The sequence below is a fragment of the Catharus ustulatus genome, chromosome 2 (genome assembly GCF_009819885.2).
Source record: "Catharus ustulatus isolate bCatUst1 chromosome 2, bCatUst1.pri.v2, whole genome shotgun sequence".
Lineage (NCBI taxonomy): Eukaryota > Metazoa > Chordata > Aves > Passeriformes > Turdidae > Catharus > Catharus ustulatus.
In genome coordinates this window covers 97542765-97565208 of record NC_046222.1, presented here as the reverse complement: position 1 = coordinate 97565208, position 22444 = coordinate 97542765, and the positions used below count along the sequence as shown (strand labels likewise).

The 22444-nt window shown below is 42.5% G+C and overlaps 1 protein-coding gene across 2 annotated transcripts; it reads left to right on the top strand.

The window, feature by feature from the left end:
* Nucleotides 1–6759: 6759 nt before the first annotated feature.
* On the top strand, nucleotides 6760–18606 carry CHAMP1 (chromosome alignment maintaining phosphoprotein 1). 2 transcript variants are annotated; one of them, XM_033051191.1, is made up of 3 exons: nucleotides 6760–6804; nucleotides 14729–15087; nucleotides 15649–18606. In XM_033051191.1, exons 2-3 carry the CDS (start codon nucleotides 14791–14793, stop codon nucleotides 17824–17826), a joined length of 2475 nt encoding a protein of 824 aa, XP_032907082.1. In that variant the 5' UTR covers nucleotides 6760–6804; nucleotides 14729–14790; the 3' UTR covers nucleotides 17827–18606. The 2 variants fall into 2 exon arrangements, with proteins under 2 accessions (XP_032907082.1, XP_032907081.1); XM_033051190.1 differs by having other exon boundaries at nucleotides 14729–18606.
* Nucleotides 18607–22444: the final 3838 nt, after the last annotated feature.

The following is a 22444-nucleotide window of genomic DNA, read 5'->3' as shown; positions in this document are numbered from 1 at the left end:
GATGTGAGACTGTGCTCTTTTTTTCATTCATTACTCCAGAAAAAAAATAAGTAAGATGCTATTATAGTGCTTTGCATGCTTCAGAATTAGATAAAAATACACTTGAGAAGACTTTTAGTATCAGGCTACATAAGTCAGCTGCCAACTAAAATTACTTCAAGATTAAGTAAAACTGCTGCTAGAAAATCATCTGGGTTTAGCACCATCTAAAGTTTATCTCATTTGCCAAGTTTACCCTGACTGCAGGAGAAAGGATTTTGTTTTGGCTGTGCACTGGGAGGGTGGGCTTTCCCTTCAGTGAAAAATCCTGGCTTGATCCAAGGAAACTTGTCAAGGAAATTCTGCAGTAGAGCTGGGCTGAGCTGGGATCTTCACCAGATGAGGGTCTGCTCAAAAGCATTTCCCATCTCTTTGGATGCCCTGTGGTGACTGGAGCAGGGGGTATGTTTCAGCTGTGAGAGGAACTGGCAGGACATAGAGAAGCTGTGATTTCACACATGCTCGCAACTTGAGTTTGGTATCTTGTGGCTTTTGGGCTTCTTCTCCACCTGCATCTGAGTTCCTTGGTTATGAGCACCTCTTGATAGTATTATAGAGAACTAACTATACATAGTAATTTTTCAGTATTTTTCCATTTGGGACTTCTCATTCAAACCTCATCTCAGTAAAAATTGTCAGAGCTTAAACACTTGTGTCCATCAGGTCAAGCTGGAGATTGAGCTCAAGACAGAAATTCCTGCAGCCTTTTGACAGATTGTTGTATTCTTGTAAATGCAGCCTCTTGCCCAGAGGGGCAGAGTGCCTGTCCTTTGATTTAGGTATTCACATGGAAGGAATATTCTGGACATTCAAATTTGGATATGGAGAGTGCAGTAGTCAGCATCTGCACACAGCTGCAGCCTGAGCTGCATCCCAAGGAACCCCAGCTGTCTGATGATTTGGCAGTGCCACTCAAGGAACTCTTGGGACAACCTCTCTTAGCAGCAGGTAGTGGCATCTGTTCTTCCCATGTCTGAGAGGGGCAGTACGAAGTACCAGCCACCATCAGCAAGATCTGTGCATTGCTATGGCCAGCTACGCCTGCCACAAGTAGCTCAGGAGAGACAGGAGCAGCAAGGCAGCCCCAGGAGCACCAGCAGCCCAGGGTGTACGGAGTGCTGCCTGCAGGCTCTCTCTACAGTGTTACCCCCTCCTGCCAGCAAGGAAAACACCATCCCTGAGCTTCCCCTCTCTGCACTCATGCTCATCTCGGGCAGTGCCAGCAGGACAGCCTGTGAAAACAGGAATCAGGTTTGGGATGGGAGCCATATCTGCAGGGAAGACTGCCCACTGGGATCGAGCATGTACCTCATGGGAATGCACAATAGCTAAAGCAACAGGATACATTTCCAAGTCTCTGCTCCAGTGTCCCCTGCACAGGAATGCAGCAGGGCCTAAGCTTGCTTCCCTTGCTGGAGGAGCTGCCACCTGCTCTGTGCTTACTTGTTCTTTTATGCTTCTCCCGATGACATCAAATAAATGCAGGCTTGCTGCCTGCCTTTGTGCAAACTCATCGTGGCGTGAGAGCGTCATTGCCACAATAGTAACTTTGTTTTGCAAATTCAGCTTAGCTGAAAGTAGAGACAGCATCCCCACGGAATGGGAATTGTGTCTGGTTACATCACAGCTGAATTCAGCGCCATCTGTTTTCTTGCTTTTAAAATATAATGTTCTACATTTAATAAAAAACCTTCACCCACTGGATAGCTTCACCAAAATTCTGTTGCCGTGTTTCTTATTGAATTCCAAGGTCATTGACATTTGGGAAGATGGAAATCACTCTGTCTGTCAAATGGAGATTGGGCTCCATTCTGTTGTGAGCTATTGTGTTACAGGAAACTGATGTGGAATGTAAATATAAAGTAAAAATACCTGCATTTGTGCTTGCTGCAGCTTTAAAGAGAAGCTTATTCAACTCCTAAAAGTGTATGACAAGTTCACATTCACAGTTTTAAAATACATTCTGTTGCTTCTTTTAATTTAAAATCAAATGGCTGAAAGGTTTTTTTTGGAGTGTCTTTGGAGATCCATTTGTGGTTAAGCCAACACTGCTCTTCATGCTGATGGCAGTTTCTCTGCTGGCATTTATTTTCAGTATTAGTCCTGAACAGCCCAAACAAAAGCCTGAAATACGAACAAGACAAAACCCACTCACTTGGCACAAAATAATATTGAACATCAGAATAAAAGATGCCTAAAAAGCAAAATGGAGAAGTACTTCGCTCCCCAAATCTGATGGAATGTTGAAAATCTGTGGAAAATTACTTGTGAGTTGGTGGTGCTGTTTGAGTCTTATGTGATGAGAGGAGCGACTTAAAATTCTCAATTCACTTATTTATAACTGTTTAATTAAAAAGAAAAAATATCTGAGACAAATGGGAAACCAGAATCTAATCTGATAGTTTCTAAGTGACTTAAAGGCATTCACTGTGTCTTCTGTGCCTCCACTTGAACTTTTCATTGAAGTTCTTGAAGACTGAAAATGTCATCTTTCCAAGTGCAGGTTTCCCTCTTAGCAGTTAAACCCTCTCCCAAACGTCTTCATTGTTACATAACTAAAAAACTAATGTTTTCCAGATATATTTTGTGATTTACACTGCATTAGGCCACACCTGATCTCCTGAATATGCCCCATTTGCATATCCCATCTACAGTCATGTAAATACTATCAGAGGCTCATTACTGTCACATAAACATTACAGTATTTTGATTCAAATTGACACAAACACATAAGACATGGGACTGCAGTGTTCTTTGCTCAATTCCAATCAACAGCCTGGATTATTAAAAAAAAAAAATAAAATTCTCCAACATGCTCCAAAAGGGTAAAGATTAGCAAAAATGGCGAATATAGACTCATGGTCTATGCAAGATCCATAAATGGCTCCCAGCATGTGCAGAAGGCAGGAGATACAAAAACATGGAGAAATGGGAGATTCTTTTTTTCTATTCTCTTTAATAAAAATGTTGATATAGTTTAAAATCAAATACAAAGATATTGCATTGAAGTTGAGCCGAGGGGCAGGGAGAATGAGTCTATTAGAGTATTGGTGTTTTGTGTTTTATCTTCTGCCAGGATCTCAGTTGCCAACTCTAATGAACAGATTAAAAAGTAATTTGGAAGGCTTCTGAAGGGCCAGACAGGGGGTTTGGCTTTAGATTGCCCACAACATGGAGGGCTTGGCCTGTTAGTACTGATCTGTGCCGAGGTATGTGTGTGTTGTGCTGCTCCCTATATCTGCTATGCAGAAATGAAGATGGTTCTGCTGGATGAAACTGAAGTTCCACCTCACCTTGTTTCTTAACAATGAACTTGAATATGGGCACCCATATATGAATTTACCTGCTGGAAGTTCTTGCATGGTTTTGACAGCTGTGGAAGGTCATCAGCATCCAGAAACAACAGGATGTATACAATTATGTTCTCAGACATTCAGTCAAGAAAATCGAGATATCAGAGATAAAATGGAAACACTTCCAGGACTGAATAGTCTCAGTCTTGTTTCCTTCACGTTTAACACCACCCTGAAATGCAAAGGTCTGAGTTGATTGTGTATTAGAAACTTTTAAGTTCCTTAATTAAGGATCAAATAACAAGGAGGAAAACACTTGGGAATGTGTTACATAAGGTAAAATGTATTCAGGGGGTATTTAGATGTGTCTCCAATGAATTGGGAGCTCTCCATAGCTACAGTGTTAGGTAACAGATTCGTTGCTCTATTTGTTACAGTTACTACCACATAATAGGGGAAAAAAGGCCATTTCAGAAAGCAATTTAGAGGCCTAAGGGAAGGAATTTAACAAAAAAAAATAGTCTTGTATGATTAAACCCCATGCTTCAACAGCCTGCTGGCATTTTTACTGACAGACTTCACATGTGAATATGGTAATTTTTTACATTTTGCTTATGGAAAAAAAAATCTAGAACTGCAAACTATATTCAAGTGTTTTTCACAATAATATTAACTGGAAGTGGGGAGACTTATGAAACCTTAGCATAATTTAATAAATCAAATTAAATCCCTAGATGTAAAAGAAAAAAAATTATTAAGTTAGAAAAGAAAGTTTAACCATATAGTGAAAAAAAGTATATTAAAAATAGTTATTCACTGTGGTTGAGATGTGTTCTTTAGTATTCTCTGTTTTCTAGTGCAATTCTTACTCTGTAATTGTTAATCCAGCAAAAAATCTCTGTGAGATTTCTTTACCTCCTGTGAGAAAACATCTTGGCTAGATTGAAACGAAATCCTGCAAGTTCTCCAAATCAGCTACAGATAACAATAGATGGATAAAGAAAAGAAGTTTACTTTGTCTAAGAAGAAACCTAATAAATGGGGTACACCTGGTTTATCTGGAATTTAATGGAGTGTTTGATTCCATTCTCAATGGAAATTATTCTATTAACTACAGAAGCTGGAAATTAAATCAAAATCTGTAAAATGAGTGAAAGCACTGGCAAACCAGAAAGAGATGAAAAGCTCAGGATCAAGTCAGGTTATTAGCTCGCCTTAGGTTGACTTTACATACTATTTCCATGAATGAACAAAGCAAGAGTCATCATTTTGAGTAATAAAAACCAGATAAAATGCAAGTACAAGGGGGATGAGTAGCAAGAGCGCTCTTAGCTGAAGACTTGGATGGAAACAACTAGTTGGTTTTTGAGAGCCATGGGAAAACCACAAGTCCCAATGATGAATGTAGTCAAAGAGATATGAGCCTGGGACTTTGCACAGAAGACTGGGAGGGTAGCTAGTCTGCAGTGCTAGATTTCTCCATGACATCTAGATGTGGAATAAAGAAAGAAATTCCTTATCAATCAGTAATTGTAGTTGATCACTACACTTCAGCTACATTTTCAGAGCATAGGTAGGATTGATTTTGTCGGAAACTTAGATACAACTGGTGAAAAGTACTGCTTCTATCCAAGCAGCCAGGGGATGCAACAGATCACTGCTAAATGCTGCCTGACACAGAGACCGCCCTCTTGGTAAGGAAACGCCGCCAAATGCCCAGCCCGAACCTTTCCTGAAGGAGCTCTAAGCCATTCCCACATGTCCTCTCGTGGGTACCAGGGAGAAAAGCTTAGCATCTTTCCCTCCTGCTTCCCTCCTCTGGAAGATGTAGAGAGCAGTGGGGAGTGTGAGAGACTGAACAATTAAGAGACAATGACCCAAAACATTCCTCATTTGTGGAGATGCCAGGGTGCTTGGGTGAGATGGAGCAGGTGAACTTTTAGTTGTGTAATGGCTAAACCGCTGATCTGATAAGGCATAGAGTGAATGATGGGCTGTGACTGAGATAGGAGCAGGATCCTGTGGAGAGGATTGTGCGCCTTGTCATGCTAAGTTGTGCTTCCTTGCACAAACCACTGGACTGGTGGGAAATGCCCCCAAGAAATGCCAGAGAATTCTTGTGTGACCTGAGCGTGTTCATCTCTGCTGATGGGACATAATGGGGCACAACTGACTGGACTGTGCTGGGCAGCTGTGTTGCACTTTCATATTTCCATGCTTCCATGTTATATTACTATAGACAATAACCACCAAAATGGCTCCATACCTGTTTTCTTTCCTTTGCAAACTAATTGTTCTATAATAAACCCTATATTGTTTATTTACAAATACTGATCATTCAATGTCGTTTCACACTAATGTGCCCCAAGGGATCTAGTAACAAGAACCTGGGTAACCCCTAACAGATTCTGTCTTACAAAATGCCCTCCAGCCTCCAGAGAGTCTTTCCTTAAAGAGAGAGTAATCATCGCTGGAGTTGTTTAAGGAAAAACAGGACATGATACCAAGTGCTGTTGTCTGCTTGACATGGGGTTATTCAATCATAGGTTGGAGTTGATCTCAGAGGTCTTTTCCAACTAAACTGATTCTGTGATTCTGTGAGTCGGTCATTCTTTACACACCAGACAGCGCTACAAAAACCAAAAGACAAAAAGCACCTCCTGGACTGAGGGGTCTGGAACTGGACACAGTACCTGAGCTGTAGCCTATCTGGCACTGGTGAGCCCACATGTAGAATCCTGTGTCCATTTCTGGGCCCCTCAATTCAGGAAGGATATTAACGGGCTGGAGCAGATCCAGAGAAGAGCGATAGAGCAGGTGTCCCATAGGGAGCGGCTGAGGGAGCTGGGGATGTTCAGCCTGGAGAGGAGGAGGCTCAGGGCAGACCTTACCACTCTCTACAATCCCCTGAAAGGAGGCTGTAGCTGGGTGGGGATCAGCCTCTTCTCCCAGGCAGCCAGCGACAGGATGAGAGGAGACAGTCTTAAACTGCATCAAGGGATTTTTAGGTGGATATTAGAAAGAACTTCTTCACTCGGAGACTGATTGGTTATTGGAATGGGCTGCCCAGGGAGGTGGTACCGTCACCGTCCCTGGAGGTGTTTAAGGAAAACTGGACATGGCATCGAGGGCCACGGTCTTGTTGACACGGTGCTGTTCGGTCATAGTCGAGGATCTCAGAGGTCTTTTGCAGCCTAGTTTGTGACTTTGTGACTCTCTGTTTCTGGGATTCTGGAATTTTCTCCGCACTGGACAAACCCCTGCGGTCCCCCAGACGCAGCCCGGCCCCCTCGTGCGGCAGCGCCCCCTGCCGGTGGGCGCGGAGGGCGGCGCGTCCCGGCCCCGCCCCCGCCGCCGCGGCCGCGGCACGTGACCCGGTCCCGCCTCCCGCCGCCGCCGCCGCCGCCATTGGCGGGGGGAGCCCGGCCCGGCCCCCCCGGCCCCGCGCCCGCCGTCCCGGAGGTGCCGAACGGTGAGTGCGGGCGCCGCGTCCCGCTCGCCCCCCGCTCCCGCCGGCCGGGCCCGGCGCGCTTCCCTCCCTCCCCCTGGGCATCGGGCCTGGGCCTTCCCCTTGTCCAGCCCCCGCCGCGTGGGGGGCGGCGGCGGCTGCCGGTGCCGGCGCGGGGGGAACAAAACCAGCGGGGCCGCGCACGGGAGGGAGGAGGGAGAGGGAGAGGGGAGACGGGGAGGGAGAGCGCCCGGAGGGGCGGCATGAATGGGCGGGCGGTGTGGCCCCCGGCCCCGGGGGTGCGGCCCCGGGAGGGCCGGGCAGCGGGGAGCCGGCGGCCCCGGGAGACCCGAGCCCGCAGCACCCCCTCCCCGCAGGAAAGTTAAAGTGATGCCGGCGGAGCGAGGAGCAGGAGCAGCACGCTGCCCGTCTGCTGTCCTGGGATAGCGAGTTCGGCGCGGGACGTGTCCCCGCCGGGACCGGGCCCTTCCCCGGTGACAGAAATAGCTGCCGGGAGCGGCTGCGTCGCACGTGGGAGCAGAGAAGCAGGTGCAGAACCAAGGCTCACAACAGTTCTGGAGAGCATGTCCTGTGAGGAGCGGCTGAGGGAGCTGGGGATGTTCAGTCTGGAGAACAGGAGGCTCGGGGGGGACCTGACCACCCTCTACAACCACCTGAAAGGAGGCTGTAGCCAGGTGGGGGTCGGTCTCTCCTCCCAGGCAACAAGTGACAGTACGAGAGGACATAATCTTAAATTGCACCAACGGGCGTCTAGATTGGACATTAGGAAGAATTTCTTCACTGTGAAAGTGGTTAGACATTGGAATGGGCTGTCCAAAGTGGTGTTGGAGTCAGTGTCCCTAGAGGTGTCTAAGGAAAGACTGGATGTGTCTCTGAGTGCCGTGGTCTACTTGACAAATTCAGTACAGGTTGGAGCTCAGTAATCTCAGGTCTTTTCCAATCTTCATGATTCTACGAGTTTTTTGCAAGTGAGGAATATAAAAACTTTGGATTTCATATTTCTCTTCCATAATCTGCCCTTGAACCCCATATTCTTTCAGGGTAGTGTAAATGGAATTCTTAGCCTGTTATCACCAAGTTTCACAACCTTAATTCAGTGCTTGACTGGATTGTAATACGCTAGTGGGTCTAGTGGCAATTCATTAGCTCAGGTGCAGCACTGCAGCAATAAGGTTTTTGGGGACTTTTTGGAAGCCAACTAAGTGGAATTGTGAATTTAGAGTTAAAAAGCTGTGTCAGAAGTACATGGAATTAATTTCTTCTGTCTTAAATCTGTCAAAGGTACATTGATTTTACTCTGCAGTTTAGACTGTTGTTAGATCTCATATTGAGAACTAATGTTGTGTAGACTTGTCATTCTCTTAACAAAGATTGAAATATTACAAAATTGTTGCAGTTCTGGATGCTTTGTGTTTCTTAAGTCATTGCATGTGCATCAAGTATTGTCACTTTGTAGATCTCCCCTGACTTGACCCTTTCCTGGAAACATGGAACTTCATAATACAGCATTTCCTGCCTGGATCTGGTGCCTCCCATGTTCTTAGCATATCTTACTGTTTCAGTGGCTGGTCAGGTCAGAGTGTTTGTGTCTTGTATAGCTGTGTAATTTTAAAGACTTTGTTCAGCAATTTTCGCTGATGGAACTTAGCCTGAATAGACTGGCTGGTAGCTGGGAGTTCAGATGGGAGGTTGTAGTCAGATACTGTGGACACTTCTGGACTAGCAGGAGCATGGAGCTGCCTGTCTTGTTCATGGTGTCTTGGAAGTGATGCCCTTACCTGCCTGGTGCATCTTGAAGTGCCTGCTCTGCCCCACTGTGGAATGTTTGTGTGCAGCTTCCTCTGGGAGCTAAACTTCTCTTTGTCAGTCACAACACAGGGATGTAGCTTCAAGAGAAGCATCATGCTGCCACCAGACTGCATTTACTTTTTGGCACTGCGAGAACATGTGATTTTTCCTTTTGCTTAAAACCAGCAAAAGTCTGGATCTGTTCCTGCTAGCAGAGGCAATGATGCTGCTGTATCTCACTTTCCCAGCTTTCTTTTGCTGGGAACAAATTTACCATTGACCAGCCTCCCTGAAAGAGGTTATGACTGAACTGTTTGCCTGCAAGAGACTTACAAGCCTTATAAAAATGAACAGTGATGCTTCCTGTGCAGTGACTGGTATAGGGAATCCTATGTGTTGTTTCAGGGCATTGCAGAAAATCGTAGGACTTTCTTCTGGATCATTTTCCCAGCTGTGTTGGTGACATTAAAGTATGTTGCATGTCCTCTATCTGCTTGTGTTGCACCATGCTTGATTGTTTATTGAGAGAGAAAGACTTATAGATTCTTCTTCCACTGAGAACCAAGACAGTCTGATTTTGAACAATGATGTGGCAGACTACTTGTTGCTGTGCTCTGAATTCTTCATGTAATGTTTAAAGAAATCTGATTCTCTGTGCTCACAGACAGTCTAGATCTTTAGCTCTGAGCCGTTGTTGCTTCCCTCAGACAGTCACAGCTTATCTTCTGTAGAGGAGAAATGCAGGTATATATTAAATGTTGCAATGCTAAGTGTAGAATGTGTTTGTTAAAGTTACCAGGAATGATTGGAAGACTTGTAGCTATGAAACTGGAATGGATTTAAAAAGTAGAGATACTTGTTCACTGCAAGAGTCATGTTGTGCCATCCCTTGCATGGATTCCTTAAATGTAGCTATCTCCTCTGCATTTTTCCACTTTTCTTCCACTGGGAGGCTTTTGAGAGGCTGTAGAAAGTTGGCTTAATCTTAAGTGGGATCCTCGTGGAAGATGGGATAAAGAATCCAGGAACCATCTCTGATGTGGCTGGATGTGTTGGCTGGGAAGACTCCTCTCAGTGCATTAGCTTAGGACGCTCCTATCACTCAGTTTAACACGAGCTCAACAGAAACTTCTGATGGTGTTTGACACCACTCTGTGGCTGCCTTGTGATACTCATAACCAACTTTTGGTTGTATTTGTGGTTATCTCACTGCCTCCGACTTCCTGGATACTTCTTCTTTCTGCCAAATCATGACTTTAGCCTCTTGGCTGCTAAGAACAAATCAAGAAAAGCAGTGATCGTTGTTCTTTTCTCAGGTAGATACATGCCCGATCCTTTTCCCATGCTATTTTTCTGTTTTTCTTCCTCTGATGGAGGAGATTATGGCCAGAACTGCAATGTAGGGGACAGGAACTGGTATAAGGATCTTCAGCATCTCAGTGGAGAGCGGAGAGAGTTGGTGGTGGGAACCTCTGTATGAAGGTTCTTAATATGCATGAAAGAAGAGGGGTTGGGAGAGGTGGCTGATGGAGCAGCAGTAGGGACTGGAGGTCCCACTGCTGAGATTTGTGTCTCTTCAGGCAGCTTTAAGTCTGAGTGATGGACATTGATCTGTGTCACTTAAGTCAGCTAAGAGCTGAGTTGGTGCTGATGCTGTTACTGTGCTTGATATCTGAGGATATAGTGAACTTGTAGCCAGACACACTTACCTGCTCAGGTAGATTTCAGTCAGAAATGTCATGTCTTAGGAAGACTTCTGAATGAGTCTTGGCTGCCTTAAGTTAAAATTCAGTATTGCAAGCCCCAGAATCCTAGTTGAATCACTGTATTTTGTCTTGAAGGCAGGATGTGGACGCAGGACAGGCATAAATGCTGGGCTTCAGGCTTCTGCTCTGGTTGTAGTGTGTTCTCAGAACAGATAATTGGTTCTGTTTGGCTGCATCTGTATTTGTTTTCTCAGTGTTGCAGCCATGGAAAGTGAGAAAAGTAGGAGGGAATGCAGAAGGAGCAATTAAGGAATGTGTTGTGCTTTGTAGTGTTATAGTGGCATGCAACACAGCCTCAGTTACAGCCACTGCTGCACTGCACATCCCGTTAACTGAGAGTTCGAATAGGGGAATGCTCAGGTGTCCTTTTTACAAAACAGTTATGGCCTGGCAGAATGTTCAGCTAAACAAAGTGGCCTGGGGCCTGCACAGCAGTTATTTGTACTTACAGAGGTGGCAGCTTCTTTGTCCTCCTAGGAATATTCAAGAAGTCTTGAGAGGTGCTCCAGTGGCCATCTGTCTTCTGCTTTGTTTTGTGGAAAAGCTGTTGCTCGTGACAATTTGATCTTCATCCTGAAATTCATATTTCTCCTCAAAGAGCTTCAGAGGACTAGAGGATTAGTCCTTCAGAGGACTAGAATCATCTTGGGATTTAGTACTTAGTCCAGTTCGCTGCAGTGCCCATGGAGCAAGCACCCTGACAGATTGATCACACCAGTTATTTTCCTTACTCTGTTTATGGGTTTGATTTGCAGCAGCACAGAGCTAGTTCCCTTTAATGCCTGTCATAATGCATTTACACAGAGGGAGCATGGCCCATCTCTCGTAGTGTTGCCAAAAAGATGCTGCTGAGCACAGGTTACATCACAGTTCGTGCAGAACCAAGGCTGTGGGGACCTGGTTACTGAGCATATGATTTCTAGGCTGCCTGGCTCTGCTGGTGTGGGACTCTTTAGAAAACAGTGACATGTTGTTCCTTGCACTTTCATCTATCTAGGCAAGGCAGGATCCAGTGCAGAACAACTTCTGATGCAGGAGCTGATGGCAAGGAGCACTGTGAAGCAGAGTCATTTGTATGATAAACCTGAGTACAGAGAAGGGCAGCAACCAAAACCATGTAGAGACAGTGGCTTTGGAACTCAATATTGAGAAGGAATCTGGAGGGCTTGGCAGGAAAATCTTTCAAACTATCTGTTTAGATCTGTGCTAAGTGAGCCAGAAACATCTCCAAGTTTATTCTTTAGAAGTGCTTCAACAAATTTAAATTGACAAACATGAGTTAGTAGGGGCTCAGCACTGTTTGTTACTGATCTCAGTAACTAATCTAAAACTAGATTTACTATTCCATGGACTTGTAGCCTAAGGTGCTGCAATAACAAAGAGTTGTCTTGCCTAGTAGGATGCCTCAATCAAGTAGAGATTTCAGCAGAAGAGGCAGTTACTTCAGTGACTGCCAGATACAGTGGGTTGAGTTACGGAACTAAAAATGATGAGTGGTGGCAAAGTGAGAGAAAGTGTCCTCAGCTCTCTAGTGTTCTTATGCAAAAGGTTTGACCATCAAGACATTTGGATGTCTGGACTTTGCCTGCAACTTGTTTGTTGCAAAATAATCTTGTGGTCAAAAAAGCTTAGCAGCAATTTGGACAGTTTGTGGAAGGAAGCCACTGATTTTTTCCTAACTGTTGTATTTGGAAAGAAAGCAGTAATTTTAATCATAAGGTAAGGTAGAACTGAATAAAAGAAGAGGATGGGAGGAGGGGTGAAGTGTATTTCAGTGAATAACAAAACTGCAGCAAGGGCAACAGGTGACATGTGAAGAGCAGGGAAATTATGAAGAGAGTAGAAAAGATTGTCTGGTAAACTATGTTACAAACTGTGATAAATTCAAACTGGAAAAGCCCTTTTTTGGTTTTCTAATGAAAAGAAAATGGATAATTCAGTATTACAACCAATTTTGGAATTGACAAATTCCCTTTCAAGTCTAAAAATGTAATTATCGCAGTATGTCTTATTGTCCTAATTATGTTCTGCTGTAACTTGATAAAAAAACCCAAACCCTTTTTATTTCGCTCATAGTAGCGATTCAGAAATTTATGCATTCAAATTTAGATCTTCCTTTCCTCCCATTCTCCTGAACAAACCATAAACTGTAATTCATGTAGACTTGAATGTCCTTTGGAGTACTAAGACATGATGTGCCGTGGATTTTTACAATTGGCAAATTATTTTCTGTTGCAAAGATACAGCCCACTGATCACTGCTGTCATCTTTCTGTTTTGTTTTCATCTTTTACAGACATGAAAAATTTGTTATAAGGTTTATTGGGAAGTGTTTTGGGTCAACAGTAAATGTGATGTTGAATGGGCTGAACGGGCTACAATTTTATATGGCTGGGAAGTGCTGGGAAACTGCAACTTCTACCCCAAAGGTCCTTCCACTTCAGTGTTTATAGAGCAAAGTAGTTACTTCACATTTGTAGCTAGGCTGTGGTCGGATGCTGTTCATTTGCCTAATGGTTGTAAAGCAGGATCCTTCTTAAAGCTCTGTATGTGGTTCCATCATGCTTCCCAATTGAAATCTACCTGTTCCTGTGACTTAATGTGAAGTGTGTACACTCAGTGCATGCAAAGGAGTTGCTCCATAAACAGCAGAGCTAGTGAACCTCTGTTTCTTGAGGATTTGTGCCCCCTTGCTCTTCAGCCAATCCTTTCCTGTTTTTTTGCTCTATCCATCTCATCCTTTAGCTGCGCTGCTAATTTGCTTTCATTCTGTCTCTGCCCCAAGCCCAAAGCAGCTCACTGCTATAGTATTTTTAATTCCTTCCCCTTTTCCTTAATTACAAGCTGAATCAGACACTGCTTGCGCTGAATGTTTCAAGACTATTTGTGTAGAGGCTAAACAGAAGACGTTTCTGCTAAGTGACATATTCTGCCTCAGTGGAGGCATTACTTGCATTCTCTAGTTCCTGATTTTCATGGAAGGTGTAGAAATGCAAAGTAAGGCTGGATTGCTTTGTCCAGTTTGATTGGCATTGACTGTAGGGCAGTGTGTTTGTGTAAGCCTCATTTCCATAAGAAACCAGGGGAAAATGCTTTAGGAATAAATTAAGAAAACTTGCTTTGAATGCATATTTTTAGACTTGTTAGTCTAATACATATTTAGACAGATAAATTAATGCTAAAATAAAACAACAGTTTTGAGTGTTTTGAAGCAGTGTTTTACAACCCCCAAAATTAGGATGATAGCTTAGCGTGATTAATCATGTAACTGTTTAATTTAACCTACAAGAAAAAAGTGTGTGCATTTAACTTAAATGTCCTTTCTACCTTCCAGTTGGATGTTGATGTAACTACAGAATATGGCTAGACTTGATTTTCTGCTTATTGTAGCTAATATGGTAAAATTCTGTTGGAAATAGAGGAATCTAGCCAAATCATTAAAAGCTATTTATGTTTGGAAATTTTTTTTGGTTGGTTTTTGGGGTGGCTTTTTTGTTTGTTTGTTTTCGTTGTTGCTATACTGGGTTTTGTGAAGTCTTGTGAAAAACATTAATTTCGAGAAATTTCCATCTTTGGGGTGAGGAAAACAATGTTCTGGGTACAGCAGACTGTTAACTATACCAACTTGGAAAAAAAAAAAAACCCTGCTGTTTTTCTTAAATAGTGTTTTAGTTGCTCTTAGGGCAACAGATGAAATAATGGAACAGGAAAAATCCTTTTCATAATAGATGAAGTTTTTATGATCAGCATTATTTTTTTCATGTAATTAGTGAAAGGAAGTCAGTATTTGACAGATGAAAACAGCCTAGACTTTAGGCTGCTGTTTTCTTGAATTTTTCTAGGTCTTTGTCAAAAACTACTGATTACTTTTGAAATTTAATGATGGAGATGCATTTTTTAAATGGCCTAACTGCCATCTCATGGCAGTGTTTCAAGTACTTTCCAAAGTACTTTTTGGTTTCAGTTTACATGTATAATATAAATAATACAGTATCAATAAAAGCACATTAAATATGGGAAGAGAAGACAATAGAGAAACAAGTCACATTTATTAAATGAAATTCAAACTTTGCTCTTCATCATCTGAGTTCTTTTTTTATCATTTACTTCCAGGTTTTTTTACATAGGTAGTAAGGCCTATTGTTAAATATAAGCTTTTTTTTTTTCAAGTTTTACTGATGCAAAATGATTTTCAGGAGTTGGTGAGACATGTATTTGGATTTCTCTGTGATGCAATCAGTATCTTTGCAAAATCTGTGCTTTCTGAAAAGGGAGAGGGGGTGAGCAGGGAAAAGTCCATGTGATTATTTAGGAATGACAGTGTTGAAATTTACCTGGACAAATAACTATACAGATCTTTTTCCTTTATTGCAGGAACTGAAAATTCCTCTTTAAAAGGTGCAGTGCTGTGGTTATTGTTACTGCCTGTAGAAAAAATGGACATGTTGCAGATACTACGTAAAACCACAGAGCGCTTGGAATGTGACTACTGCAGCTTCAGGGGAACTGACTATGAAAACATACAAATTCATATGGGTACCGTTCACCCAGAGTGTTGTGATGAAATGGATGCTGCTGGTTTGGGTAAACTTATATTTTATCAAAAAAGTGCAAAACTGTTTCACTGCCATAAATGTTTCTTTACCAGCAAGATGTATTGCAACGTATATTATCACATCAAAGCACAGCATGCAGCACCTGAGAAATGGAATGAAGACCAGAAAGAGCAACAGGTAGAAGGAGATTCAGATTCATCCAAAAAAAGTGTCACATTGGAGCCACAGAAACCTACCCTTTCCCCTGAGTCACGCAAGCCTACCCTTTCTCCTGAACTCCCCAGATCTGAACCTGTTGTTTCCCCCAAGCTTCAGAAATCTTCTGTGTCTCCAGAGCCCCAGAAGTCTGCTCAGGTGACTTCCTCAGAGCCAGAGAAGTCAGTCTGTACTGTGTCCCCAGATCCAGAAAAGTCAGCCCAGGCCACATCTCCTGATCCAGAGAAGTTAGCCTCATCTGTGTCCCCTGACCCACAGAAGCCATCCCCTGTCGTGTCTCCTGATCCACAGAAGCCATCCCCTGTCGTGTCTCCTGACCCACAGAAGCCATCCCCTGTCATGTCTCCTGATCCACAGAAGCCATCCCCTGTCGTGACTCCTGACCTACAGAAACCATCCCCTGTCATGTCTCCTGACCTACAGAAGTCATCCCCTGTTGTGTCTCCTGATCCACAGAAGCTGTCTCCTGTTGTGTCCCCCGACCTACAGAAGCTGTCCCCTGTTGTGTCTCCTGACCCACAGAAGCCATCTCCTGCCGTGTCCCCCGACCCACAGAAGCCAGCCCCAGCCGTGTCTCCAGAGCCCCGGCGGCACTCCCCAGCAACGTCTCCAGAGCCCCGGCGGCACTCCCCTGCCATGTCACCAGAGCCCCGGCGCCATTCTCCCGCTGTGTCTCCAGAACCCCGCAGATACTCCCCAGCTGTGTCACCAGAGCCAAAGAAACCTCCTCCAGCAGTGTCCCCTGAACCACGGAGGTATGCCCCAGCTGGGTCTCCTGAGCCACGGAGGCATCCCTCTCAAACGCGTCGGCCTGCTTCTGCTTCTTCTCCTGAAACACGGAGGCCTGCTTCTGCAGTTTCACCAGAGTCATGGAGACCTGGGCCAGCTGTTTCCCCTGAGCCCTGGAGGTCTTCACCTCACGAAGTGCAGAAGTCTTCCACAGTTTCTGCCTGGGCTTCAAAGCCTGCCATGTCGGTGTCCGTAGAATCCCGGAGGTCTGCGCCCGAGTCCCGAAGGCCTGGTCCGGTTGTGTTACCAGAACCTAGGAGACTTGTTTCTGATTCGTGTAAGTCTGCGTCCTTTTCTGAATCCCAGAAGTCTACTCTTGTTTCTTCTGAGCCCTGGAAACCCATCTCATCTGTTTACCCTGAAGGCTGGAAACCTGTTCTGTCCCCTGACACATGGAAGCATTCTCCCCCTGTTTCTCCTGAGCTTCGGAAGTCCAGTCACACTGTTTCCTCTGACTCTTGGAAGCCTTCTTTCTTTCCTGAGGTCCGTAAGCCTGGTGTTTCAGTATCTCCTGAATCTTGGAAACTCTCCGAGTCACGGAAATCTATGTATTTTCCTGAAACTCAGAAATCCACCTCTGCTGCTTCATCCGAGATTCAGAAACGGGCTCATTTCCCTGAACCTCGGAAACGAGTGTTGTTCCCAGAGACTCGTAAATCTAATCCTACTGCTTCTACTGATGTCCAGAAACGTGCTGTCTTTTCTGAGCCCCAGAATCAGATGTCTACTTCTGCTGTTTCTACCGAAGGTCAAAAACAAGCTGTGTGTTCTGAAGCCCAAAAATCCTCTCTTGTTTCTTCTGAAGTCCAGAAGCATGCCCTGTTTTCTGAAGCCCAAAAACTCACTTCCATTTCCTCTGAAGTTCAGGAGTCTACTTCCTTTCTGGAGTCTCAGAAATCCACATCTCCTGAAGTTCAGAAACCTGGCCTCTTTACTGAGTCCCAGAAACCTACTCCTGTTTCTCCTGAGACACTCAAGCAAGCTGTTTTCACAGACTGCCAGAAATCTGCTGTTTCCCCTGATGTTCAAAAGCATGCTGTATTTTCTGAGATGCAGAAGCCTGCTGCTACTCTAAGCTCTGATGTCCAGAGACATGCTGAAACTACTGTACCTTCTGAAATCCAGAAGAACATCCTGTTTTCCGAGCCTCACAAGTCTGCTTCGGGCTTTTGTTCTGAGCCCCAAACACCTAGTGAGTCTGGTGAGAGTGACTTTCTCTCTCACAGTTTAGACGATCAGAAACCACTGGATGATTTATTCTCACAGGATGAACAATCAATATTAGCCAAAGAATCACCTGAACACATGTTATATTCATGCCCAAAAAAGAAGCCCAAGAAGGAAAACCAGGAGAACTCAGATTCTGAACTAAATAGCGGTGAGTGTGGAAAAGCAGCAGTGGACTCAATGGAGATAAAGGAGCAAGAATCCAACAGTGACCAAGAGCAGTATGATATGGAGTCATCTGATTACAGCAAAGAGAGCAAAATGGATGCAACTACTCCTACGCAGCCACAGTGTGTGCTTCAGTTTACTGAAGAGAAAGAAGCTTTCATCTCTGAGGAAGAAATAGCAAAATACATGAAGCGTGGCAAGGGAAAGTATTACTGCAAAATTTGTTGCTGTCGTGCAATGAAAAAAGGTGCTGTCTTGCACCATTTAGTTAACAAGCATAATGTTCAAAGCCCATACAAATGTAAAATATGTGGCAAAGCTTTTCTCTTGGAGTCTCTTCTTAAAAATCATGTTGCTGCTCATGGTCAAAGTTTGTTGAAGTGTCCCCGTTGTAATTTTGAATCAAATTTTCCCCGAGGCTTTAAGAAACATTTAACCCATTGCCAAAGCCGTCATAGTGATGAGACGCCTAAAAAACACTTGGACAGCCTTGAACCACTTGAAGAACAAATTTAATCTGTTTTTATTCTTTGTGCTAGAAAAGCTGAATTTATGAAGTGTTCAAAAGTGTTACTGTATGTTAACCGAGTAGTTTAGCTGATCTGACAAGTCAGAAGATGCATGGTTTATTGTACTATGTTTAACTTGTCTTATAGCTGTATTACTTAAAAGATTTACTTTTGAAAGTAATTTTAAATGCGTGTTCATGTCTTTGTATTACCCATCAGTAGAGTCATATTTTATTTTTCAGATGTACTATGTTTTTGAAACCAAAATGGATACAAATTAGTTTTGTAAAGATTTGTAAAACATATAGGCAATTAAGGACTGGAGTGGCAAGCAATCCATATTTTCCTGTGAAGACAACTTCTTTTTTCACATTTGTTAAATGTTGTATTTTTAAAAATGTTTTTATCAAGTTCTCAAATCAAAATTTTCACTACATTGAATGTGAATGAGCCAGAAGATGAGGAACTACCAATATTCCTGGAATAATTTCTGCCCTGAGGTTGTAATTGAGTGTATAGACATTTGTTGGAAATTTATTGCACTCAGTTCTCTGACTTGTCTCAGATTTAGAAGCAGCAAGGTACTTATTTTGTGATTCTGTATTTTGGCCATGTTTTAATCATACTAATATACATGAAATTGATAGATTAACATCAGACTATGTATAGCTCAACACTTTCTCTTGATGATCAAGATGTTTGTAATGTCAGACAACCCCTGAATTTCCTGTATTTGGTGAAATGTTATGCTTTAATGTTTTAACAATAAAAAGAAACCCAACCTGGTGTTGGCCTTTTTTTTTTTTTTTTGTTAAAGTCAAGAACAAAACCTTTGTGTTCAATGTAGTATCTTTAGCAACAAGAGATAGAAAATCAACCAGGAGGTCTGCTTTGAAACCTTCAACTTTCCAGTCATCACTAAACAAGGTTAGTCTAAATTTCCCATCTCTTTCAGAAGAACATGTCAAATGTAAATGAAGGAAAACAACGATTTATACACTGTTATTTAGGATGCTGGCCTTTGTGTGATTGTGTATTGCTTCTTAAAAAACATAAGTACTTTATAATTCAGAAGGAATTCAGATTTTAAGTGGAGGCAGCACAAGGAAGAAGGAATTCCTCTCCAGCTGAATTATGCCTAGACAAGCTGGTTTTAAGTATGGGTTTAGGATATGAAGGTGTTAATATTAAATTAATAACAAAGTCTCCAAGTGTAACCTCCAACCAAAGAGCTTCAGATTGGTTTGATTGAAGCTTGTACTTACATCTTTGTTGTCTTTCAAGGGGATTTCTGTAATGAAGGGCAATGGTATTTAAAGCTCTACACTCAAGTGGTTTCTTAGTACTGTTTATTAAGTGAGAGTTGCCTTCCTGCCATGTCTATACGAATGATTCAAATGCATTCTGTGACATTATGGGGTTGTAGTTCAATGTAGAAAGTGGCATTAACTAAAAGCCGGTAAAAGTGACTTATTTGGGACAGCACAGAATCATACAGTCATTCTTTACTTCCCAAGTGTTAGAAAATATTATTTCTTGCAATAGCAAATAATATTTAATAATGAAAGTCAGCATAGTGAAATAATTTCCTGACTTAGCAGCATGTCTTCAATATTACTCAGGTGTAATACTCAAAATATTCAACTTTCAGGTTCTCTAACTTTTTAAAGGCTGTTACATTAATAGATGATATAGATGATTGAGAAAATACTTCTGTATGAACTTTTAGGCAGTTTCTTTTATATGATCCCTATCCTTGGAGAGGAATCTCTTCTGTGTACTCTTGGAAGGACGCTGGTTGCAATCCTTTTCCTGAAGAATGCTCAAGGGAAAGTACTAAATGGAAACAATAAAGAAACATCAGAGGATGTTGTTATAGAGGGATAGTAGCTGTGGCCATATGTGCAATACAACCATGCCTTCATCTTTTCATGACAAAAAGTGGCTAGTTGTATGGAATGCCCAGTCATGTTTTTAAAGTGCATATTCAGCAGCTTTCATTCACTCAAACTAATAGTCTTCTGCAGAGAACTTGGAGGTATTTGTCAGAAAAGGCCATTTTTGACTCAGATTACAACTTAATTTCATTTGATATTTGGGAAGAGATTCAAGAATTTCTAGTTTCAGTAATATTTTATCTTCAGCATAGCTAAGAGTGGAAGTAGCTGTCATGGTATGTCAGTATGTTGAGTATGTCTAAATCATATGGAATGTAACCATTAGCGTATGAACACACATAATGTTACTGGCAATGATTGGTCTTATATTAATGAATAATTGAATTGCATAAAAAAAAGCCCTGAAGACCATTTAGGGTTCAGTGTTTTAAAGTAAGAATTTTGTGCTTCACAATTGTCTATGCTGAGAAAGATTCTATAAAAGAAGTATTAAATTTCAGTTCATTTAGTAGAAGTCAAAGAAATTCTTGCTAATTTGTATTATCTGGAATGCTTGATCAGGTATTGCTTCTGAGTGGTACAGTCAAAAGGCTTGCTTTCTTGCTTGCTTTGGGCAGAAGGGACAGTGAGTTCAGATGGGCTTATGGTAACTGAAACTGCACCCTCAGTCACAGACATGCTGGCTCAGTTGCTTATGGATAATGTCCTGACAACTCAGTTGCATTATTTCTTCACATCTGCCTCTTATCTGTCAGTTGGCTACTGTTTTTTTTTTTTTTCTTTCACTGCCTCTCTACCTTTTTAGTCTGTCTTACTGAATGCTGAAGCATGTTTTTTCTGATACCTCATGAGAGTGCCAAGGCACATGTGCTAACCCCCAACAAAATGGATAAACTGTGTGTCTGTGCTTTGTGTTTCATTAGTTGAGCTGAGCCTTGGTGTTGTAGTTGAGACTTGCTATTCTGTTGAAGCTGCAGGATAGCCCTCATCGTACCTAGACACTCCATGACTGCAACAGAGGTTTATGTAGGTATCAAAACCAGATGTTCTGATTCCCTGTCTCAAATGCTTATGCTAATATTGACTCATCAAAGTGTACAACCTTCTGAAACCTAAAACCTCAAACTCTAAAGTTTAAGTGAAACTCAGTGGAAAAGCAGGCATTTATTCCCAGAGGCTTCCTCCAGTGCTGCAAGAAAAAAATTAAAAACAGTTGTTCTGCTCTTTGTACACCCAGTGTTTAGTTATATTTTTTGTTCTTCCTCCATGCACACCCTTGAAACATATTGAGGAAAACAACTTTAAGTAACTCCCAAACCTCCTACCTTTTAAAAGTAAAAATAAAAATAAATGCTTTAAACCTAACAGGGCTTAATTAAATGCTTGCATTAGGAAAAAGGTACCTAACAAAAGTATATGTGATCCTGACTGTGCAGAGGACTGGAGGTTTTATCAGTTACAGCATCCATGCTATACTTCTAGTTAGGAGTAGTCAGATGTTCACAGACATAAGAGGGTGAAGTTTCTGGCAGCTTCTCTCAGAAGACCTCTCCCTCCCCATAGCCCCCCACTACCCAAGCCAATACGTACTGCTGCATTAGTGGAAAAAACCTGAGCAAAGAAAATGGGGTGGGTGGATTGGTAACTGCAGGCACACAGAAGTCTGAAGTATCCAGTGCCACCTTTGCCTTTTCTCACCAGCAAGGTCTCCCACTCACCTCTTTTTAGTCCAAGGGTGGAAGTAGTGGAAGAGTTACCATCAGAGAGGATTGATTCAGGAGTGACTCAAGAGAGCTCAACTCATGCACATCCCTAGGGGTGGTGTCCAGGGTGCTGTGGGAATTGGCTGACATCCAGGGCTGTTGTGTATCATCTTTGATGGAGTTTGGGAAAAATTCCCTGTCATTGGAGAACAAATGCTGCACCCATGTTTTTTTTTACTGCTGCCAAGTATTTAATTTCTATATTTCTGATAAAATATTATAAAAACATGTTAAAGGTGAATACTTCAGATATCACTGGCATTCTATAAATGTTAATACTTACGCTGACTCTAAGGACAGAATCTTTCTGAAATTTAAAGGAAAGTAGGGGGATGTGCATTGAAGAAATCTTAAAGCTACTTCTGTTTTCCCTCATTCTGTAGTTTCCAAATATGTAACATTATAAGGACTCATCAATGCAGTTGCTACAGACCTGAATTGACTCAGTGATACCCCGTGCTGTTTTATTTTGGAGGAGAGCTGGTAATGACCAAATGAAGAGTTTGGAGAAAAATCAACTGCAGTTGAAATGATTCTCAGTGTGTCATTAACACATATTGGTAGAGCAACCTCACAGATGGGACAGAAGCTTTTTACATGAAGACCATATGTGCACTGATGAGATAATGTAATGACCTTTCTGCTGTGGCTTTGGCTTAAGGGGTTACTGCTGTCAGCTGCCTGACTCCTTTTGTCTGTGCTCTGTTCCTTAGCCCCTTTTGGTTGAACTGTTCACCTGTGTGATTTGTAAAGCAGAAATTAGTCTCTTTAAATGTCTTGACTATATATTTTTTTTTTCAAAACCATAATGATTTATAACTGACTATATTTATGGCTAAATGAAGCATCCCAATATGGTGCAAATGGGGTGTTAACATCCAAAAGGGACAAAAAAGAGACACATGGGGTGAATGGTAGGTAGTAATTACAGTAATTTCAGAATTATAAGCTGCACCATTTTGAC

What these genes read in the sequence shown, in the direction of transcription:
- CHAMP1 (XM_033051190.1), top strand. Translation starts at nt 14,791, where the DNA reads ATGGACATGTTGCAGATACTACGTAAAACCACAGAGCGCTTGGAATGT.